Source organism: Notolepis coatsorum (genome assembly GCF_963971535.1).
Source record: "Notolepis coatsorum genome assembly, chromosome: 1".
Lineage (NCBI taxonomy): Eukaryota > Metazoa > Chordata > Actinopteri > Aulopiformes > Paralepididae > Notolepis > Notolepis coatsorum.
Window position 1 is genome coordinate 61,481,832 of NC_140165.1, and position 21,522 is coordinate 61,503,353.

At 43.9% G+C, this 21,522-nt stretch overlaps 1 protein-coding gene across 1 annotated transcript in view; it reads right to left on the reverse strand.

Moving 5' to 3' along the window:
* Positions 1 to 81: 81 nt before the first annotated feature.
* Positions 82 to 21,522, reverse strand: part of mcf2la (mcf.2 cell line derived transforming sequence-like a) — a 325,483-nt gene continuing 304,042 nt past the window's right edge. Inside the window, 7 exon segments of the mRNA XM_084322780.1 lie at positions 82 to 7,698; positions 10,499 to 10,602; positions 11,883 to 11,995; positions 12,537 to 12,646; positions 17,801 to 17,881; positions 19,905 to 19,997; positions 20,581 to 20,687. Coding sequence (XP_084178906.1) covers positions 7,619 to 7,698; positions 10,499 to 10,602; positions 11,883 to 11,995; positions 12,537 to 12,646; positions 17,801 to 17,881; positions 19,905 to 19,997; positions 20,581 to 20,687 — 688 coding nt within the window. The 3' untranslated portion in view covers positions 82 to 7,618.

The window sequence follows — 21,522 nt, forward strand, 5'->3', positions numbered from 1 at the left end:
CACTGGTTAAGCTTAGGCACTCTTTCGAAGTTGGTTAAGGTTAGAGTTTGTCTTAGAGCAGGGAGATAGAACACCAGCCCTGATTCCAAACTCTAACCTTAACCAACTTCAAAAAGAGTCGCCTAAGCTTAACCAGTGATAAACTAGGCGTTAGGTAGTTTGCAGGCTGTTCGAGGCGGAAATAGGCGCAGAAACAGGCGTCACGCGATTGGCGCACATGTCCAGAAACGTCAGTGGCCAATCAGATCGCAGAACTGGAAATCGGTTGGTAAAAGTATAGACGTGTCCTGGACTGGAGTAGGACTACAACACTGCACCACACAGGCTCAGTATCCCAGGTCATATGGGCCAGATATCGTATCCGTGTTCCTCATAGTTAGCATATGGAACTGAATGTTGTGTTTACATGTGCCGACTAAAAGACAATATTGTAATATCAATGTGCATATAAACATACAAATGTAATATATATATATATATTTATTTAAAATCTCAAATAAATTAATAAGCTATATCAAACACCATCCACGGTTTAACCTGCGACCACTGTTGGATGAAAACCTTGCATATAAAAAAAAAAAAAAAAAAATCAAGTTTGACCAATTGAGGAAGAGAAAAACACCTCTCACGTTGAGAACCAGATACTATAGAGGCCTTGGACGGAATGTTCCGGGTCCAACATGGCCGCCTGTAACCACGGGTAACCAACTTCCAAAGGAGAATGGCTCATTTCTGTGCAGTGGTGGAGCGGGCATAAAGAAGATTAAGATACTACTGTTCCACTGTGACTTGTTTACAAGATCCAGTAATAAAGACACCACATTATAGAATCTTTGTTGATATATTTCATATTATTCACCTGTCAACAACGCATAGCAGCCGTTGTCTCTTACCAAACATTCTGTGAAAGGCCTCTGTTGTATCATTTAAACAAGTCCTCTGATGTGTTACAGGAGCTCAGGAGCGGAGCTTCCTATAGGCGACATAGGCGGTTGCCTAGAGCGGTTGCTGAACTTTATTGTTTTTTATTGTTATTATTATTATTATTATTATTATTATTATTATTATTATTATTATTATTATTATTATTATTATTATTATTATTATTATTATTATTATTATTATTATTATTATTATTATTATTGTTTGTTAGCTAAGTTGTTTATTTGTTTTAATTCTTTAGTGTGCACTTTACATGTATTCTTAGCTCTTCTTCTTGTTTGTAATAAATAAAGGTGCAGTACTTTACTGTTTAAGATGTTAAGATGTTTCGATTTTTTTGGGGGCAGGTGGCGCAGTGGTGAAGCTTGCCTAGGGCACCAAATGTGCTAGGTCCGGCCCTGCTCAGGAGGGTGTCAGGTTACTGAGTGTTGATCAGGAGGGTGTCAGGTTACTGAGTGTTGATCAGGAGGGTGTCAGGTTACTGAGTGTTGATCAGGAGGGTGTCAGGTTACTGAGTGTTGATCAGGAGGGTGTCAGGTTACTGAGTGTTGATCAGGAGGGTGTCAGGTTACTGAGTGTTGATCAGGAGGGTGTCAGGTTACTGAGTGTTGATCAGGAGGGTGTCAGGTTACTGAGTGTTGATCAGGAGGGTGTCAGGTTACTGAGTGTGGATCAGGAGGGTGTCAGGTTACTGAGTGTGGATCAGGAGGGTGTCAGGTTACTGAGTGTTGATCAGGAGGGTGTCAGGTTACTGAGTGTTGATCAGGAGGGTGTCAGGTTACTGAGTGTGGATCAGGAGGGTGTCAGGTTACGGAGTGTTGATCAGGAGGGTGTCAGGTTACTGAGTGTTGAGGAGGGTGTCAGGTTACTGAGTGTGGAGGTCAGGAGGGTGTCAGGTTACTGAGTGTGGATCAGGAGGGTGTCAGGTTACTGAGTGTTGATCAGGAGGGTGTCAGGTTACTGAGTGTTGAGGAGGGTGTTAGGTTACTGAGTGTTGATCAGGAGGGTGTCAGGTTACTGAGTGTTGATCAGGAGGGTGTCAGGTTACTGAGTGTGTTGATCAGGAGGGTGTCAGGTTACTGAGTGTGTTGATCAGGAGGGTGTCAGGTTACTGAGTGTGGAGGTCAGGAGGGTGTCAGGTTACTGAGTGTGGATCAGGAGGGTGTCAGGTTACTGAGTGTTGATCAGGAGGGTGTCAGGTTACTGAGTGTGGAGGTCAGGAGGGTGTCAGGTTACTGAGTGTTGATCAGGAGGGTGTCAGGTTACTGAGTGTTGATCAGGAGGGTGTCAGGTTACTGAGTGTGGAGGTCAGGAGGGTGTCAGGTTACTGAGTGTTGATCAGGAGGGGGTCAGGTTACTGAGTGTGGATCAGGAGGGTGTCAGGTTACTGAGTGTTGATCAGGAGGGTGTCAGGTTACTGAGTGTGGAGGAGGGTGTTAGGTTACTCAGTTACCACAAGGACCAATCAGCATGGGTATGGGCGGGTTCCATCGATGGGGATTTGATTGGCTGTTTTTAAATAAAGTGCGGCCGCAGGATTAATAACGTTAACGTTAGTTCGGCCAGAGAAACAAATATACTATTTAAAATGGTTGGACCTGCAAGATTTGTACTTTGTACTTTGTAGGTCTGCATTTTAAATGTAAGGAGTAAAAAGTATGTTTTTTTCCCTCCGAAATGTAATCGAGTAAAAGTACAAACAAACCTAATAATAATACTTGAGTGAAGTACAAATCCCCAGAAAACGGTACTACTGAAGTATTGTAACGAAGTACAATTACTCAAGTCCTTTACACCCCTGTAGGTTACCGAGTGGTTCAGTCGGCGCCACTTTGCCGCGTGACCGCGGAGGGCAGCGGGGCCGGGGAACAGACGGACCCTCAGAGCTCAGTAATCACAGGCGCTACAAACACATGGTCATCAAAGGGAGAAATTATCTCACAGATTCCTTTCCGTTTAGCAGGCCGCCACGCGGGGTCAGCTGGCTCCTCACTCAGACAAACTTGACATCCGTGGAATTCTAGAAAGCATACACAATGGGTTTTTCTTGTGAACCATCCCCTCCGGGTCGTTAAAATGTCATCGTCCCCCCGCGCCGCTCGGACGTCTTAACCACATCATCTTCAAATCAAATCGTCTCGTGGAAGAAAGTAAAACTACAGCATTCCTGTGTGTGTTTCTGTACAGCTTACTATGGAAATACATACATGTATAATATACATGTACGTAGTATTTTGAGGGTAAAACCGGAGGAATACTGGAGTGATTCACCGTATTTCACTATGTTCAATCACTACAGTATTTCTGCGGTAAATCTGTTTATGTGAAAAACAACAAGACAGGAATACTATGAATCAATACAGTATTCTAATAATAATAATAATAATAATAATAATAATAATAATAATAATAATAATAATAATAATAATAATAATAATAATGGCTTCCAAGCAGATGCAGCGTTACATTCTGGTTCAGTTCACAGTTTGTCTTCTAAGTACATCATAAAATGTATTTTTTTGGAACAAAAATCTCTGTTGTGAATCTAAGGGCAGAGAGTGAGTGTTAACTTGCATGTTGCACAGCTGTACAAACAGTAGATTTGCTTTGTGAAAAATAGACGTTTCCTTTACTTTTTTTAACCTGAACGACCAAAAATAGATGTAAAAAAAGTAAACTAACAACAGCTGATCCTGGGCCAGTTCCAGGGCCTGTATTTATCGAGCAATCTTAAAAAGCAGGAACGCTGATCCGAGACCAGGTTGGCTCATAAGTTAGAGTGAGGTGTATATGGTCATGTGACCTGAGCACTGGTCCTAGGTCAGTAGTCCATGGTGAAAATGGTCATCCTTGTCTCATTGTAACCCAATGCACAGATAACAGATTGCACAGCGTTAGCTTGTATGAGTGTGGTTCGCCAATACGACACAGATAAGACAATCACAGCAAGATAAGCATTCGTCAAGTATTTCTCAGTCAATTATAAACCTGACAGCTTACATAACGGTGATCTGGATTGTCCTGATGCAACGCCAAACATGTTAAAGGGGCAATTCACCAAAAAACAATGCTGATTGATTTGATCTAACATACATACAAAAACTCAGTTTTGCACACATGCATCTAGTTCGACAGATATTGAGAGTGAATGAGTTATTGAATATGGCCGCCAGTGATGTCATCTGGGACCTTGTAATTAACACAACACAAGGATTCAATGTCCCTGATGACATCAATGTGTGCAAAACCGTTTAGAGTAAATCAGCATTGTTTTCTGGCGAAGTGCCCCTTTAAGACATGTCTTAACCCTTTCAGGTGCACCATCACATGAACAGAACATTGCAATGATGCTGTAACCATGGCTACCTGCTGGTCACTGAACGCTTTGGAGTTTCAAGGATTCCAAGATAGAATTCCAAAGAAACATCTGAACAAAAACAAACTCAACGGATTATAATATTTAACAACACGGGTCGCAACAAACACCGACACAAAGAGTAGCGTTGTCCCTGAAGACACCTCGTGTTCATGATGTCACCAGGTGGTTATGATGTCACTTCCTTTTAAAGGCCGATCACATGCCAGTCCCGCCAGACCTGCATCACAAATGTGATAACATGCACAGGTCATTCTTAGCGCTTGTTTTAATCCACTTGGGGAGTGTGGAGATGGGAGAGGGGTGGGGTCTGCCACGCAGGGTCTAAACATCTCCACCCAGGACGTGTGAATGGAGGTAAAACAAACGCATCTGAACCAGGAGTGACTCCTGACTGTTTGTTGACGAGTCGACTGGTATTTGAACGTCGTAACAGGCTCACAAATTCTTCAACCTTTGACAATCACATCTGAAAACGACTTTCGACAGCGCGTCGCCAGGAACAGTGACGGTAGAGATCAGGTGTTCTCTTGAGAAAACAAGCAACAGTTTATGAAAAAGCATGGAGAGGGAGAGAGAGAGAGAGGTGTAGAGAGAGAGAGAAAGAGAGAAAGACTGAAGTCAAACCACATTGCAACATAACCTGTTGCCTAAGAGGTATTCAGTCTTTTTTAATGAGTTGTCCGTTTGTGCCGTAATGTGTGTGTGTGCTGCTATGTGTGTGTGTGTGTGTGTTGATATATGTGTGTGTTGATATATATGTGTGTGTGTGTGTGTGTGTGTGCGTGTGTTGATATGTGTGTTGATATAGTGCCTCTATCCTGCGTCGCTGACTTTGCCCACATTTTCTCCACATTGTTTACATAACTGGGAGGTGTAGTAATGCCAGGTACCTGTGTCAACACCTGTACATTCCCCCGACAAGCCTAGCGTCAAACAGAGCTAGCCAGGACTTACATACTCTGACAAACCTAGGAGCAAACAGAGCTAGCCAGGACTTACATACCCTGACAAGCCTAGCGTCAAACAGAGCTAGCCAGGACTTACATACTCTGACAAACCTAGGAGCAAACAGAGCTAGCCAGGACTTACATACCCCGACAAGCCTAGCGTCAAACAGAGCTAGCCAGGACTTACATACCCCGACAAACCTAGGAGCAAACAGAGCTAGCCAGGACTTACATACCCCGACAAACCTAGGAGCAAACAGAGCTAGCCAGGACTTACATACCCCGACAAACCTAGGGCCAAACAGAGCTAGCCAGGACTTACATACTCTGACAAACCTAGGGCCAAACAGAGCTAGCCAGGACTTACATACTCTGACAAACCTAGGGCCAAACAGAGCTAGCCAGGACTTACATACCCTGACAAGCCTAGGAACAAACAGAGCTATCCAGGACTAACAGTATATCCCCTGCGGACAAGCCTAGGGATGCAAAAATACGTCTTTTTCACCATCCATGCAAATTCAGAGTCGTGGACCGATCCGATCCATCCTGTTTACTGAACAGTATAGACTTAGACCATCAGATACAGAGTACCGATTCATCGCTTTTACTGAACAGTAAAGACTTAGACCATCAGTCATCATTGGATACAATAATTGATATGTAATAAATTTGACTCCATTACTGAGATCTAATGTTATGTTCAGACTGCCAGTCCAAATAATATTTCTTTGCATATCTAGATTGATTTCTAGACAGCAAAAAAAAAAACACAAGGAGGTGGTTTAAAATGCGACTTCAATTGGATTTCTACAGAAGCATCTCAGTCCGGCTGCTCTGGATGCTCTAGTCTAATGGGATTCCAGAGTGACTTTTGCATCACTTGCAAGTTGCAACGCGACAACACAACGACAACTTCAAATCCAGAGTGACAGAAGTGCATCACTGCGGCTAACGTCAGCTTGCTGAGCTAAGCTAATCCTATAGAACTATATAGAATGGCTTCATTTAGTTAGCTTAGTTAATTAATTTGTCTAATGACAAAAACACAACGTTAATGTTAGCAACTGTGTAGCGAGTTAGCTAACATTAACGCTAGCGTAGTGGTTTGGACACAAGAGCAGAACACGTTGTAGTTGTGGTTTGTTCCAGTCTTCCATGTCATTCTTTGGTTTGTTCTCACAAACACTACACTTGCAACGTTAAATAGCGTTGGCTAACTGTTATCTATTGTTAAAAATGGGTGTTGAGAACTAACCGCTAACGCGGTTACCACAGCGACGCGTGCAGATAGGTCAGCGATGTCTGGACGCACAAATCCGATCTGATCACTTGCAGGTAAACAGTGTGGACGGTTAAAGACCTACGGTCTGACCAACGTGCCTAACGTGCTTCTACGTGCTTCTAAACAATGCAAATACTACACTGATGCCCTGTTCTAGCTCGGTGTTGGTGCGGGTGCAACCCTTAGTCAGACCCCATCGGTCATATAGGGATGGCTAGTGTGACGTCACAAATTACTTCCGTGTCCACTAGCATGTTTAGTCTAATGCGGCCAATGTAAACAGCAATGGCTAAACAGCCCAGGAACCGGTCGCCCTTTTTACTGTGACATCCTACTTCGCTGACTTCTCAAAGTCTGTGAAAAAGGGTCTCAACTCGTATAACTCAAACCGAAAAAGAAAATAAACTGTAGTAAAAAAAATAAACGGTAATGGAGAAAAGCGGTAGTAAGAGAGTTTTGTTTTGCTGCAACACGGGACACAGCACTGCACCATTTTACTGCCTTTGAATATCCCGTCTGGAAGCAACGGGACACGGAAGTGGCGTTTTGGAATACGATGACGTAGCGCCTAGCCATCCCTATAGAGACCCGTCACAATGTGGCCGGTACTGGAGCTGCTCAGAGAGACGTCAAGTTGTGAAGTTAGAACACGTTCCAAACCTGAGGCGGTTTGGTTTAGCATCGGTCATACTTGTTACGCTGATTCCCATTGGTTGCTGTGCTGCGATGTAATGTCAGTAATTTTTTTTAGGTCAGTGGATGGAGCCGGAAACACTGTTCCCAGGTCAGCGCTTGGTTTATTTTAGGTCAGTGGATGGAGCAGGGGAAAACTGTTCCCAGGTCAGGGCTTGGTTTATTTTAGGTCAGTGGATGGAGCAGGGAAACACTGTTCCCAGGTCAGGGCTTGGTTTCTTTTAGGCCAGTGGATGGAGCAGGGAAACACTGTTCCCAGGTCAGGGCTTGGTTTCTTTTAGGCCAGTGGATGGAGCAGGGAAACACTGTTCCCAGGTCAGGGTTTGTTGTCTTTTAGGCCAGTGGATGGAGCAGGGAAACACTGTTCCCAGGTCAGGGTTTGATGTCGGAGAAGCTGGTGTAGGTCTCACTGCAGCTGGACGAGGTGCTGACGTTCCCTGACACACTGCCATCTGGTGGAAGAGAGCAGACACAACAGCAGATGCAGTCATCGTTTGATAGCATCATCATCATCATTATCATCATCATCATCATCGCCTTTTGACGTCAATGTCACCTTGTTGGCAAAAACTAAGTTGAAGCTGAAATAAGAATCAGCTCTCAAAACGTGAAAGAGGTATGCCATTTAGGATCTTTGGTGTCATCCTTACATACCTGGTTAGCCTATTAAATGGACAATGGTGCATTTATATATCTCTTTTATCCAAAGCACTTTACAATTTGTTCCTCACATTTTAGCCACACATTCACACACCATGCAGGCGACCATGCAAGGTGCCAACCTGCTCATCGGGATCAGTTAGGGGTTAAGTGTCTTGCTCAAGGACAATTCGACACACTGCCCGGGAGGAGCGGGAATCGAACCGGGAACCTCTGGATTACCAGACGATTGCTCCACCTCCTGAGCCACCGTCTTTCCACAGGAATAACTCCAGAGACTCTGGATGAAAGACAGGTCGCCGGACGCCACATGGTTTTCATCCAGACTGTCCCTTCAGAGCCTGAGTCTCATGGCCTGTGTCACACTACAGAGAGACTCAGGAGGAGCTTCAGAGCCTGTGTCTCATGGCCTGTGTCACACTACAGAGAGACTCAGAAGGAGCTTCAGAGCCTGAGTCTCATGGCCTGTGTCACACTACAGAGAGACTCAGGAGGAGCTTCAGAGCCTGAGTCTCATGGCCTGTGTCACACTACAGAGAGACTCAGAAGGAGCTTCAGAGCCTGTGTCTCATGGCCTGTGTCACACTACAGAGAGACTCAGGAGGAGCTTCAGAGCCTGAGTCTCATGGCCTGTGTCACACTACAGAGAGACTCAGAAGGAGCTTCAGAGCCTGAGTCTCATGGCCTGTGTCACACTACAGAGAGACTCAGAAGGAGCTTCAGAGCCTGTGTCTCATGGCCTGTGTCACACTACAGAGAGACTCAGGAGGAGCTTCAGAGCCTGAGTCTCATGGCCTGTGTCACACTACAGAGAGACTCAGGAGGAGCTTCAGAGCCTGAGTCTCATGGCCTGTGTCACACTACAGAGAGACTCAGGAGGAGCTTCAGAGCCTGAGTCTCATGGCCTGTGTCACACTACAGAGAGACTCTGGAGGAGCTTCAGAGCCTGTGTCTCATGGCCTGTGTCACACTACAGAGAGACTCAGAAGGAGCTTCAGAGCCTGTGTCTCATGGCCTGTGTCACACTACAGAGATACTCAGAAGGAGCTTCAGAGCCTGTGTCTCATGGCCAGTACAGAGAGACTCAGAAGGAGCTTCAGAGCCTGTGTCTCATGGCCTGTGTCACACTACAGAGAGACTCAGAAGGAGCTTCAGAGCCTGTGTCTCATGGCCAGTACAGAGAGACTCAGAAGGAGCTTCAGAGCCGGAGTCTCATGGCCAGTACAGAGAGACTCAGAAGGAGCTTCAGAGCCTGTGTCTCATGGCCAGTACAGAGAGACTCAGAAGGAGCTTCAGAGCCGGAGTCTCATGGCCAGTACAGAGAGACTCAGAAGGAGCTTCAGAGCCTGTGTCTCATGGCCAGTACAGAGAGACTCAGAAGGAGCTTCAGAGCCGGAGTCTCATGGCCAGTACAGAGAGACTCAGAAGGAGCTTCAGAGCCTGTGTCTCATGGCCAGTACAGAGAGACTCAGAAGGAGCTTCAGAGCCGGAGTCTCATGGCCAGTACAGAGAGACTCAGAAGGAGCTTCAGAGCCGGAGTCTCATGGCCGGTACAGAGAGACTCAGAAGGAGCTTCAGAGCCTGTGTCTCATGGCCAGTACAGAGAGACTCAGAAGGAGCTTCAGAGCCGGAGTCTCATGGCCGGTACAGAGAGACTCAGAAGGAGCTTCAGAGCCTGTGTCTCATGGCCAGTACAGAGAGACTCAGAAGGAGCTTCAGAGCCGGAGTCTCATGGCCGGTACAGAGAGACTCAGAAGGAGCTTCTATCCCCAGGCCATCAGGATGCTCAACGACAATGACACTATGGAACAAAACATCAACTACACTCACAGCATACACATCCACACTCACTTTAAATAAACACACACCGTAACACCCACTTTACTCACTTTAGACACTTTATATTTATTGGTAAAGAGATTTGCACTACAATTCATACCTCATTGCACCTTACCCTAAATTGTACCTCATCCCATTTCTGCATTGTACTGTATACTGTATTGTACTGTAACTCACTGTTACTCTTTTTTGTACTCTGTATTGTATATTGTATATGTATATTGACTGAACACTTTTTGTTTACGTACTTTTGACTTTCTATTTTATACTTTTTATCTATTTTTATCTAGCACACTTCCAGGGGCTCATACAGAAAAAAGCATTTAATGGAAAAGTATTCTGTATTTTACTATGATAACTAATAAACAAACTTGAAACTTGTGAGGCATGTTCTGAGATCAGATCCTACCAGCCTTAAAACCCATTTGTTTCGTTCTGCCTTCCAATAGGGCCTGTTTTTTTTTAATTTATTTATTTTATTATTATTATTATTATATTTAAAAAAAAAATACCGGTAATCTGCTCCTATGTTTTGTTTATTATTTTTTAATCATTTGAAATGTTTTACGTTTTAAACCTAATTATTATCACTTTTTTTTTTATTCATTTGAATGTTTTTCTTGTTTTTTCTTGTTTTCCTTAAACCTTTTTATTCTATTTTTAATTTTGTTTTCCTTCTGCTGTGAAGCACCTTGAGAGCGCACTGAGTTTAAAGTGTGCTATATAAATTAAATCTATTATTATTATTATTACCTGAGCTGCTGAGCGACTGTGAGGACTTGGACTCCGAGATGAGGGCAAGGAGGTTGGCGGCTGCGACCCAGCCTTCCTTGCTGCTCCGCAGATTCTTCACAAACCTGGAGTTGTAAAACAACGTTCAATAAACTGCAGCTTCACATGGACAAGTTTGAATCAATGTCCGGAGGTCTAACCTTAAGCTGTCACAGCCCCTGAACTGTGGAACAGCATCCCCACCTCCATTAGGCTCGCCCCCTCGATAGATGCCTTCAAATCTAGACTCAAAACCCACTTCTACCGACTAGCCTTTCCCGATGTTCAATGACTCATGCCCTGTTTTCCTGTGCTTGCCTGTGTGTCCTCCCGTAAAACGGAGATGTGATTGTTGTCTATATGTTGTCTAGATGTGTATCTACCCTCTGTACAGCACTTTGGTTGACATATGTCATGTTAAATGTGCTATATAAATAAATCTGATTGATTGATTGATTGATTGAATGACTTACCTGGACAATATAATCAGTATATAGACCATTTCAAACTTGACAAAATAAGCATTCTAAATTGGCCCCCAAGTTTATTTCCTGTCTAAAGTGTTTTCCAATTCCAATGAAATAAACAACAGTCAAAGCTGTTCCCTAGCAACACAATTCCACTGAAAAGGTCTATAAGTACATCATCAAAATATCTAGGGGGTAAAAGTCCTTCAGGAATTCAACAGGGAAATCCTTTAGGAATGCAGGGTTGGTTGAAACATGAAACACTTGGTTGAAACAAAAGCCTTAGTGTTTCCCCCTCTGGATTGGTTTCTATATATTCACACACTAAGGAGAATCCGCTGGGTCACTGTTTTTCAGGTACCTGCTTAAGTGCTCTGTTTGCTGTTTTTATTAAAGGTGCTATACAGTAGATACCATATATTATTACGTTATAATTTTTTAGTTTTTTTTAAAGAATACATAATACAGTATTTATTCTCCCCCCCCCCCCCCCCCCCCCAAAAACGTTTTGTTTAATTCATTTATGATTAAAAAAAAATTGGCGGGTCCAAAATGTATGTTGTTGTTTACATGTTGCGTGTATCCCCTCCCTACTTCCCATTCCCCCACATGGAATGCACCTGATTGGATAAATGACATGCTGGTGCTCTAGTGTGACATCTAGTGGCTAAATGTTATCTATAGCACCTTTAATAAAAAGAAGAAAGTATTTTGTACGTGTGTGTGATTGTACATGTAATTGTATTTATTCATGTATTCATACATTATATCAACAAATATTCACTGCAGTGATTAATATGACAATATTCCACTTAGTTTACAGAGTAAAAGAAAAAGTATAGCAATTAAAATAAGAATTCCATAATAGTGTTTTTGGAGCAGGCAAGAGGGAGGTTCACCATAGTCCCTCCTCGCCTTCTCTGATTAGCTGAACCACATCCCCGCTCTTGACGGACAGCTCCTGAGGTCCCGCCTTCTCACAGTCCGCCACCACTGTGTACATGCCTGGAGCCTGTAGGGGGGCGGGGGGTCAGAGGTCAAGTATTATCAAAGTGCCCCTGAGCAAGGCAGCTTCAGACCGGCAGCACACGACATGCAAGCAGGGGCTTTAAACAACAGAGCACACAGCGATGTTCCTGTGTTTCAGATCCTCTTCCCTCAGAACGATGCAGAAGGCCGGTGTGTGACGTCACATCGGGGTCCGCTCACATACCACGCCGCCTATCTAGCTCTGTTGGATGGTTACAACTTTTGTGTTGCATATTGTGCAGTGGTTTAAAATATATTACCAGACCCTGTGCTCTGCCCGGCTCACTCAGAACACGGCCAGGACTCGGACCACAGGACTTTGTAAGTCAGCTAACGGCTATGCATCGTTTACCCTACTGGCAAGCTTTTCATACCACATTATGTAAAGGAAAACAAAAAATATATATATATATATCCCTTTAACCCCAACTGCTCAGTGGCCAAGGTGTGTGGTGCTGTGTGAGTGTGAAGCAGGTGACATAAGAACTACAAATCCCACAACCACCAACCATCATCCAGCTCACCGGCTTCCTCCCCGACTCGTCCTCGGGGTCAGAGTTCATGGGGTCCTCGCCGCTGGAGTAGCCGTCGGGCTCGTCGGAAGCGTCCACCGACAGAGACGCCTTGGTCCAACCTGAGGGAGGAGAGAGAGGGAGAGAGGAGGAGATGATGGAGGAGAGAGGGAGAGAAGAGGAGATAATGGAGGAGAGAGAGGGAGAGAAGAGGAGATAATGGAGAGAGGGAGAGAGGAGATGATGGAGGAGAGAGAGGGAGAGAAGAGGAGATGATGGAGGAGAGAGAGGGAGAGAAGAGGAGATGATGGAGGAGAGAGAGGGAGAGAAGAGGAGATAATGGAGGAGAGAGGGAGAGAGGAGATGATGGAGGAGAGAGAGGGAGAGAAGAGGAGATGATGGAGGAGAGAGAGGGAGAGAAGAGGAGATGATGGAGGAGAGAGAGGGAGAGAAGAGGAGATAATGGAGGAGAGAGGGAGAGAGGAGATGATGGAGGAGAGAGAGGGAGAGAAGAGGAGATGATGGAGGAGAGAGAGGGAGAGAAGAGGAGATGATGGAGGAGAGAGAGGGAGAGAAGAGGAGATGATGGAGGAGAGAGAGGGAGAGAAGAGGAGATGATGGAGGAGAGAGGGAGAGAAGAGGAGATGATGGAGGAGAGAGGGAGAGAAGAGGAGATGATGGAGGAGAGAGGGAGAGAAGAGGAGATGATGGAGGAGAGAGGGAGAGAAGAGGAGAGAGGGAGAGAAGATGATGGAGGAGAGAGGGAGAGAAGGAGGATAGAGAGGGAGAGAAGATGAGAGAGGGAGAGGGGAGATGATGGAGGAGAGAGAGAAGAGGAGAGAGGGAGAGAAGATGATGGAGGAGAGAGAGAAGAGGAGAGAGGGAGAGAAGATGATGGAGGAGAGAGAGGGAGAGAAGAGGAGATGATGGAGGAGAGAGGGAGAGAAGAGGAGATAATGGAGGAGAGAGAGGGAGAGAAGAGGAGAGAGGGAGAGAAGATGATGGAGAAGAGAGGGAGAGAAGGAGGATAGAGAGGGAGAGAAGATGAGAGAGGGAGAGAGGAGATGATGGAGGAGAGAGAGAAGAGGAGAAAGGGAGAGAAGATGATGGAGGAGAGAGAGGGAGAGAAGAGGAGACAGGGAGAGAGGAGATGATGGAGGAGGGAGAGAAGAGGAGAGAGGGAGAGAGGAGATGATGGAGGAGAGAGAGAAGAGGATGATGGAGGAGAGAGGGGGAGAGAAGGAGATGATGGAGAAAGGGAGAGGGAGAGAAGAGGAGATGATGGAGAGAGGGAGAGAAGAGGAGATGATGGAGGAGAGAGAGAAGATGATGGAGGAGAGAGGGAGGAGAGAGAGGGAGAGAAGAGGAGGTGATGGAGGGGAGAGAGAAGAGGAGATGATGGAGAGAGGGAGAGAAGAAGAGAGGAGAGAGAGGGAGAGAAGAGGAGATGATGGAGGAGAGAGAGAGAAGATGATGGAGGAGAGAGAGGGAGAGAAGAGGAGATAATGGAGGAGAGAGGGAGATAGTAATGAGAGCATTAGGAGAAAGACTAGTGTGCAATGGCAAAGAATAGAGACACACAGACGGCGATTCATCTCATCCCTACACCAGGAGATCAGACCAGACGAAGAAAACCCCTTTAAGAAGATCCAATAGACCACAGCGAATCAAAAGAAAGGGTTAGAACCCATGGAAACAGTTGAGAAACCCAAATAGACTGATCTGAGAACAGATCGTAGAGTGATTGTCGAGACATATCCACACCCAGGCTGAAACACTGAACCAGATGAAACCCACATTCTCTGCCCAGATCTCAGTCCAAGGCGACACACCAGTCTGAAACACGCATCAGTGTTGCATACTATAAATACTATAAATACCATACAATAAAGTACTAATCGACCACAATAATAAAGGTATATCATGTATGTTATGTTATAGCCATAAGTAATATATTTACTTATTGTATAAGTAATATATTTACGTTTTGTATCGGTGAAAGTCGTACCAACAATGATTGTGGTCACGGGGCGAGTGCTCTTACCACTAGACTAGACTATTTTCATAAATACATCAATATATTACCTATGGCTATAACATAACGTGCAATATGTAAATGTTCCCTGTGGTGGATAAGTACTTTATTTACATATTTGAAGCAGGGCGGTGCTGGAACACATGAGACCCTCCACCACTACCAGCGCCGTGGTCCAGTCACCTTCCATTCCATTCAACCGGGAAGTGGATTTTCTCTCAAAATTCAAATACGGAATCAGGTGCTATCGATCAGGGGTTCCCAAACTTTTCAGGCCAGGACCCAGAAAATAAGGCGTCAGAGAGCCAATGCACATTGTCAGGCATTTTCTTTTTTTTTGCCAGGCGACCGATTTTTTTAAGCCAAATATCACTTCAATCCTATTAAGTTAGTTCAAGTTAGTTATTCATTTATATGTGCTATTTATGAGAGGGCTAACTTGTTGCAAAATAATAATAATAATAGCCTCATTAAAATACTATTGTTGCTTTGGTTGTTTTCAGCGTTTTATGTGCATAATCTGTTATTTAGTTTGAAATGTTCGTTGAAATAAGTAGATTTTTCGTTTTTGTTTATTTATTAAGTTAATATAAAACCATATAGTCACATTTTAGAATACAATAGAATAGAATTTTAGAATACAACTAGAAACACTGTCCTGGCCTGCTTCTAAGTTCAGTGGCCTGACAAAAAAAAGAAAAGAAAAAAAATTGATTAAATTTTTTTTGGAAATCATCTCGTGGCCCACCCGTGGCTGCTCGCGGCCCACCTTTGGGTCGTGACCCCGACTTTGGGAACCACTGCAGATAACATTCAGCCACTAGATGTTAAAGGTGATATATAACATTCAGCCACTAGACGTCATACTAGAGCACCAGCATGTAATTTATCCAATCAGGTGCTATAGATAACATTCAGCCACTAGATGTCGCACTAGAGCACCAGCATGTCATTTATCCAATCAGGTGCTATAGATAACATTTAGCCACTAGATGTCACACTAGAGCACCAGCATGTCAGTTATCCAATCAGGTGCTATAGATAACATTCAGCCACTAGATGTTGCACTAGAGCACCAGCATTTAATTTATCGAATCAGGTGCTATATATAACATTCAGCCACTAGATGTCGCACTAGAGCACCAGCATGTCATTTATCCAATCAGGTGCTATAGATAACATTTAGCCACTAGATGTCGCACTAGAGCACCAGCATGTCAGTTATCCAATCAGGTGCATTCCACGTGGGGAAATGGGAAGTAGGGATACATGCACACAACATGTAAACAACAACATTCATTTTTAAATGATAAATTCATTAATCAATATTTTATTTTGAGGAGGGAAGCAATACTTTTATTCCATACCTTTCTAAAAGTTCTGTGGATGTATACCCCCCCCCCCCCTCCCCCCCCAAATGTTATCTATAGCACCTTTAACGTAATATTTGCTCCTATGGTTATAACATTAACATATAGTTCCTCATTAGTTGTGTCTCTACAGCAGAGTATTACCAGAGACACTATGGAGAGTTCACACCACTCAGAACCACCCAGACTCAGAACCACCCAGACTCAGAACCACTCAGTACCTCTCCTCCTGGTCTGTAGCAGGCTGGAGCTGCTCATCCAACGCCCCCTGGAGAGACTCACATGAGGAGCGCCCTCTAGAGGAGAGACAGTCAGCAGGCCAGTCAGCAAACCAGTCAGTCAGTGACAGTCAGTCAGTCAGTCAGTCAGTCAGTCAGTCAGTCAGTCAGTCAGTCAGTCAGTCAGTCAGTCAGTCAGTAAACCAGTCAGTCAGTGACAGTCAGTCAGTCAGTCAGTCAGTAAACCAGTCAGTCAGTGACAGTCAGTCAGTCAGTCAGTCAGTCAGTCAGTCAGTCAGTCAGTCAGTCAGTCAGTCAGTCAGTCAGTCAGTCAGTCAGTCAGTCAGTCAGTCAGTCAGTCAGTCAGTCAGTCAGTCAGTCAGTATAAAAGTGAGTAAGTGTGACAGTATTAAAGAGTTTCTCTGTAGAGATCCTTAATCCAGTATTAAAGTGAGTAAGTGTGACAGTATTAAAGGGTTTCTCTGTAGAGATCATTAATCCAGTATTAAAGTGAGTAAGTGTGACAGTATTAAAGGGTTTCTCTGTAGAAATCCTTAATCCAGTATTAAAGTGAGTAAGTGTGACAGTATTAAAGGGTTTATCTGTAGAGATCCTTAATCCAGTATTAAAGTGAGTAAGTGTGACACTGTCACAGTATTAAAGGGTTTCTCTGTAGAGTTCATTAATCCAGTGTAACAGCATCAGTTCCTCCGTTAGTTAAACTCCTCTTCATGGTCATGGAAACCATAGCAACCCATCATTCACACAACACAACAACACAGCACCGGTCACTTGATGATGATGTCATATCCCTGCACAGTGAGAGATCAGACTCTAGAGGACGGGTCACAACACTCCCAGTGGACTCGTCTCCCAGTGGTAACGTCCTCTAACTTAACCCCGTCCTCTTCTTACGATCCTAGATCAGGGGTAGCGTGATGCGTTACCACGGCGACAGTGAACTCAGAGAAAGATGATGGCGGTGTGTCGGGGAGGAAATGGATGGCATTGAAAACCACAAGTGTGGTGAATCTGTACCTCAGCTAGGAACATCCATTCATAATGAAACTACTTGTAATGAAACTACTTCTAATTAAACTACATTGTAATGAAACTACAATGTAATAAAACTACGTTGTAATAAAACGACGTTGTAATTAAACTACATTGTAATGAAACTATGTTGTAATAAAACTACGTTGTAATGAAACTACGTTGTAATTAAACTACATTGTAATGAAACTATGTTGTAATGGAACTACGTTGTAATGAAATTACATTGTTATGAAACTACATTGTAATTAAACTATGTTGTAATAAAACTACATTGTTATGAAACTACATTGTAATGAAACTATGTTTGTAATTAAACTACGATGTAATGAAACTACGTTGTAATGAAACTACGATGTAATTAAACTATGTTGTAATGAAACTACGTTGTAATTAAACTACGATGTAATGAAACTACGATGTAATTAAACTACGTTGTAATGAAACTACGTTGTAATTAAACTACGATGTAATGAAACTACGTTGTAATAAAAACTACGTTGTCCTGGCACAGGGTCAGCCGGTGGGATGGATCATGGATGACAGGTGGACTGACTCTCCTGTGATGGAGGTCCGGTAATGTATATATATATATTATACCTTTGAACCCAAACGGCGTGGGGTCGCTCTTGACCGAGTGGCGTTTAGGGCTGTGTTCAGGGCTACAGGCAGATCCTGGCCCTCCAAGAAGAACCACAGAGCAGAGGGAAGAGAAGAGAAGAGATGGAGAGATGAGAAAGAAGAGACAAAGCAGAGGAGGGGAGGGATGGAGGTTCTAACTAGGGATGTCCGATATTAGCATTCAAATGTAATATCGGAAATTATCGGTATCGGTTTTCAAATTTATTTAAATGTTTAGTTTTTTACATTTATTTAACCTTTATTTACCCAGGCAAGCAAGTAAGAACAAATTCTTATTTAATTTATTGTGAAAAGTATGCATAATGTTGTGTTAATTCCACAACAAGAGATATGTAATGTTAATTACCTGAAATTATTAAGTTTTTGGGGGGGGGGGGAACCCTGCATATATCAGTATCGGTTGATATCGGTATCGGAAATTAAGAGTTGGACAATATCGGTATATCGGATATCGGTAAAAAAGCCAATATCGAACATCCCTAGTTCTAACCAAGGAAACTATAAAAGAAGGAAGGGTCGTCACGTCGGGAATACTAGCGTTCTATACCAAGGAAACTATAAAAGAAGGAAGGGTCGTCATGTCAGAATACCAGCGTTCTATACCAAGGAAACTATAAAAGAAGGAAGGGTTGTCACGTCAGAATACCAGCGTTCTATAACAAGGATACTATAAAAGAAGGAATGGTCGTCACGTCAGAATACCATCGTTCTATAACAAGGAAACTATAAAAGAAGGAAAGGTCGTCACGTCAGAATACCAGCGTTCTATAACAAGGAAACTATAAACGAAGGAATGGTCGTCACGTCAGAATGTCAGCATTCTATACCAAGGAATCTATAAAAGAAGGAAGGGTCGTCACGTCAGAATACCAGCTTTCTATAACAAGGAAACTATAAAAGAAGGAAGGGTCGTCATGTCAGAATACCAGCGTTCTATACCAAGGAAACTATAAAAGAAGGAAGGGTCGTCACGTCAGAATACCAGCGTTCTATACCAAGGAAACTATAAAAGAAGGAAGGGTCGTCATGTCAGAATACCAGCGTTCTATACCAAGGAAACTATAAAAGAAGGAAGGGTCGTCACGTCAGAATACCAGCATTCTATAACAAGGATACTATAAAAGAAGGAATGGTCGTCACGTCAGAATACCATCGTTCTATAACAAGGAAACTATAAAAGAAGGAAAGGTCGTCACGTCAGAATACCAGCGTTCTATAACAAGGAAACTATAAAAGAAGGAAGGGTCGTCACGTCAGAATGTCAGCATTCTATACCAAGGAATCTATAAAAGAAGGAAGGGTCGTCACGTCAGAATACCAGCTTTCTATAACAAGGAAACTATAAAAGAAGGAAGGGTCGTCACGTCAGAATACCAGCGTTCTATACCAAGGAAACTATAAAAGAAGGAAGGGTCGTCACGTCAGAATACCAGCGTTCTATACCAAGGAAACTATAAAAGAAGGAAGGGTCATCACGTCAGAATACCAGCGTTCTATGCTCTGCTTGGTGTCAGACTTTGGTGCCAGTTTTATTGAAGCCCGTATTAAAATTCTAAATATCCAAGATAAGATGGATAATATACATCAACCAATATATCAAACGTTAGCTAGTTAACAAGGCAACAAACTGCAGATAATTCTGACATCCGAGGTAATAACCTGTTTAAATGACGGTCATAAACACTCTCTGCATCAATCCAATTGAGAATGTTGGACTAAAGGTTCTAATAAAACTAATAAACAGACCATACAACCACAGAACAACAACTAGAAGTATTGTTATTTATATTTCTTTAAGATAATATGGGAAACTATGGCCAGGCGTTCTGCTATTGTACAGAATCGATTGTACCTGGTGGGCATAGCCAGGCCAGTGGTAAAATAAATACAAATACAATCTATTCTGTTTGTTTTAATTCCTTCCATTATAATTATTGTTATATATCTATTATTTGTTTTCCCCCTGGGGGGTGGTTACCTAATGTTACAGAGTCATCTTGTGTGTTTAGATGAGAGGATGATTAATAATTCATTCATAACGGTCGCAGACTACTGCTGTTACCTTTCTGGCTCTTCAGATTGCTGAAGCCCTGTAATGTAAAACGCTTTTTAGCCACAGAGGACCTGTCTGTCGTAGGACTGGTCACTGGCTCATCTACATGTGATGCAGGGATGGAGGGAGAGACAGAGAGTCATAGACAGAGAGAGAGAGAGAGAGAGAGAGAGAGAGAGAGAGAGAGAGAGAGAGAGAGAGAGAGAGAGAGAGAGAGAGAGAGAGAGAGAGACATAATATATATATATACAGAGAGACATAATATATATATACAGACAGACAGACAGACAGACAGACAGACAGACAGACAGACAGACAGACAGACAGACAGACACAAACACACAGAAGACAGATAGCGACAGAGGGAAAGGAGAGACAGAGGAAGGGATGGATGCAATATGAAGGTGAAGGAGAAGAGAGAAGCAGAGGTCAGAGGTCAGATTAGCAACAGAATAATACGTAGAAATGTCCAGATCAGAGGAGGAGGGGTTGTCTGGGGTAGAAGACGGGGGTACTTCTGTGGCCTCCAGCAGCAGGGGGGCGCTGTGTTGTTTCAGAGAGTTACACACTCCTTGATATATGTAGCAGAATATAGGAAACTACTGCCTTGATTAACCAATCAGCCCTCTGCTCCAGCTTTAGCCAACCAATCACCCATGTGCTCTGGCTTCCATCGACCAATTACCTTTCTGTTTGGGAGAGGAGGCGGCGTTGGGGTCAGAGGTCGCACTAGGCTCCGCCTTCTTCTCCTCCTGCTTCTTCTGGGCCTTCTGAGCACCACTACGGAACGGGCTGAGAGGAGGAGAAGGATAGAGAGGAGAGGAGGAGAAGAGAGGAGGAGAAGAGAGAGGAGAGGAGGAGGAGAGGAGGAGAGGAGATGAAGAGAGAGGAGAGGAGGAGGATAAGAGAGAGGAGAGAGAAGAAGAGAGGAGGAACGGAAGAGGAGAGAAAAGAGGAGGAGAAGAGAGAGGAGAGGAGGAGAAGAAGAGAGAGAGGAGAAGAAGAGAGGGAGAGGAGGAGAGAGGCGAGGAAGAGAAGGAGAGAGAGGAGAGGAGGAGAAGAAGAGAGAGGAGATGAGGAGGAGGAGGAGAGGAGAGGAGAGGAGGAGAAGAAGAGAGGAGAGGAGGAGAAGAAGAGAGAGGAGAGGAGGAGAAGAAGAGAGAGGAGAAGAGAGGAGAGGAGGAGAAGAGGAGAAGAAGAGAGGAGGAGAAGAGAGGAGAGGAGGAGAGATGAGAGGAGGAGAAGAATAGAGGAGAAGAAGAGAGATGAGAGGAGGAGAAGAAGAGAGAGGAGAGGAGGAGAAGAAGAAGAGGAGGAGAAGAAGAGAGAGGAGAGGAGGAGAAGAAGAGAGAGGAGAGGAGAAGAAGAGAGAGGAGAAGATGAGAAGAAGAGAGAGGAGAGGAGGAGAAGGAGAGAGGAGAGGAGGAGAAGAAGAGACAGGAGAGGAAGAGAGGAGAGGAGGAGAAGAGAGAGGGGAGGAGCAGAAGAAGAGAGAGGAGAGGAGGAGAAGAAGAAAGACACTGAAAGAATAGCTCCATCCTTTGGTGTGTGTTGTTATGAAGACGATATGCGTGTGTATGTGTGTGTGTGTGTACATGTGTGACTCACTGTATCTATGTCAGTGTGT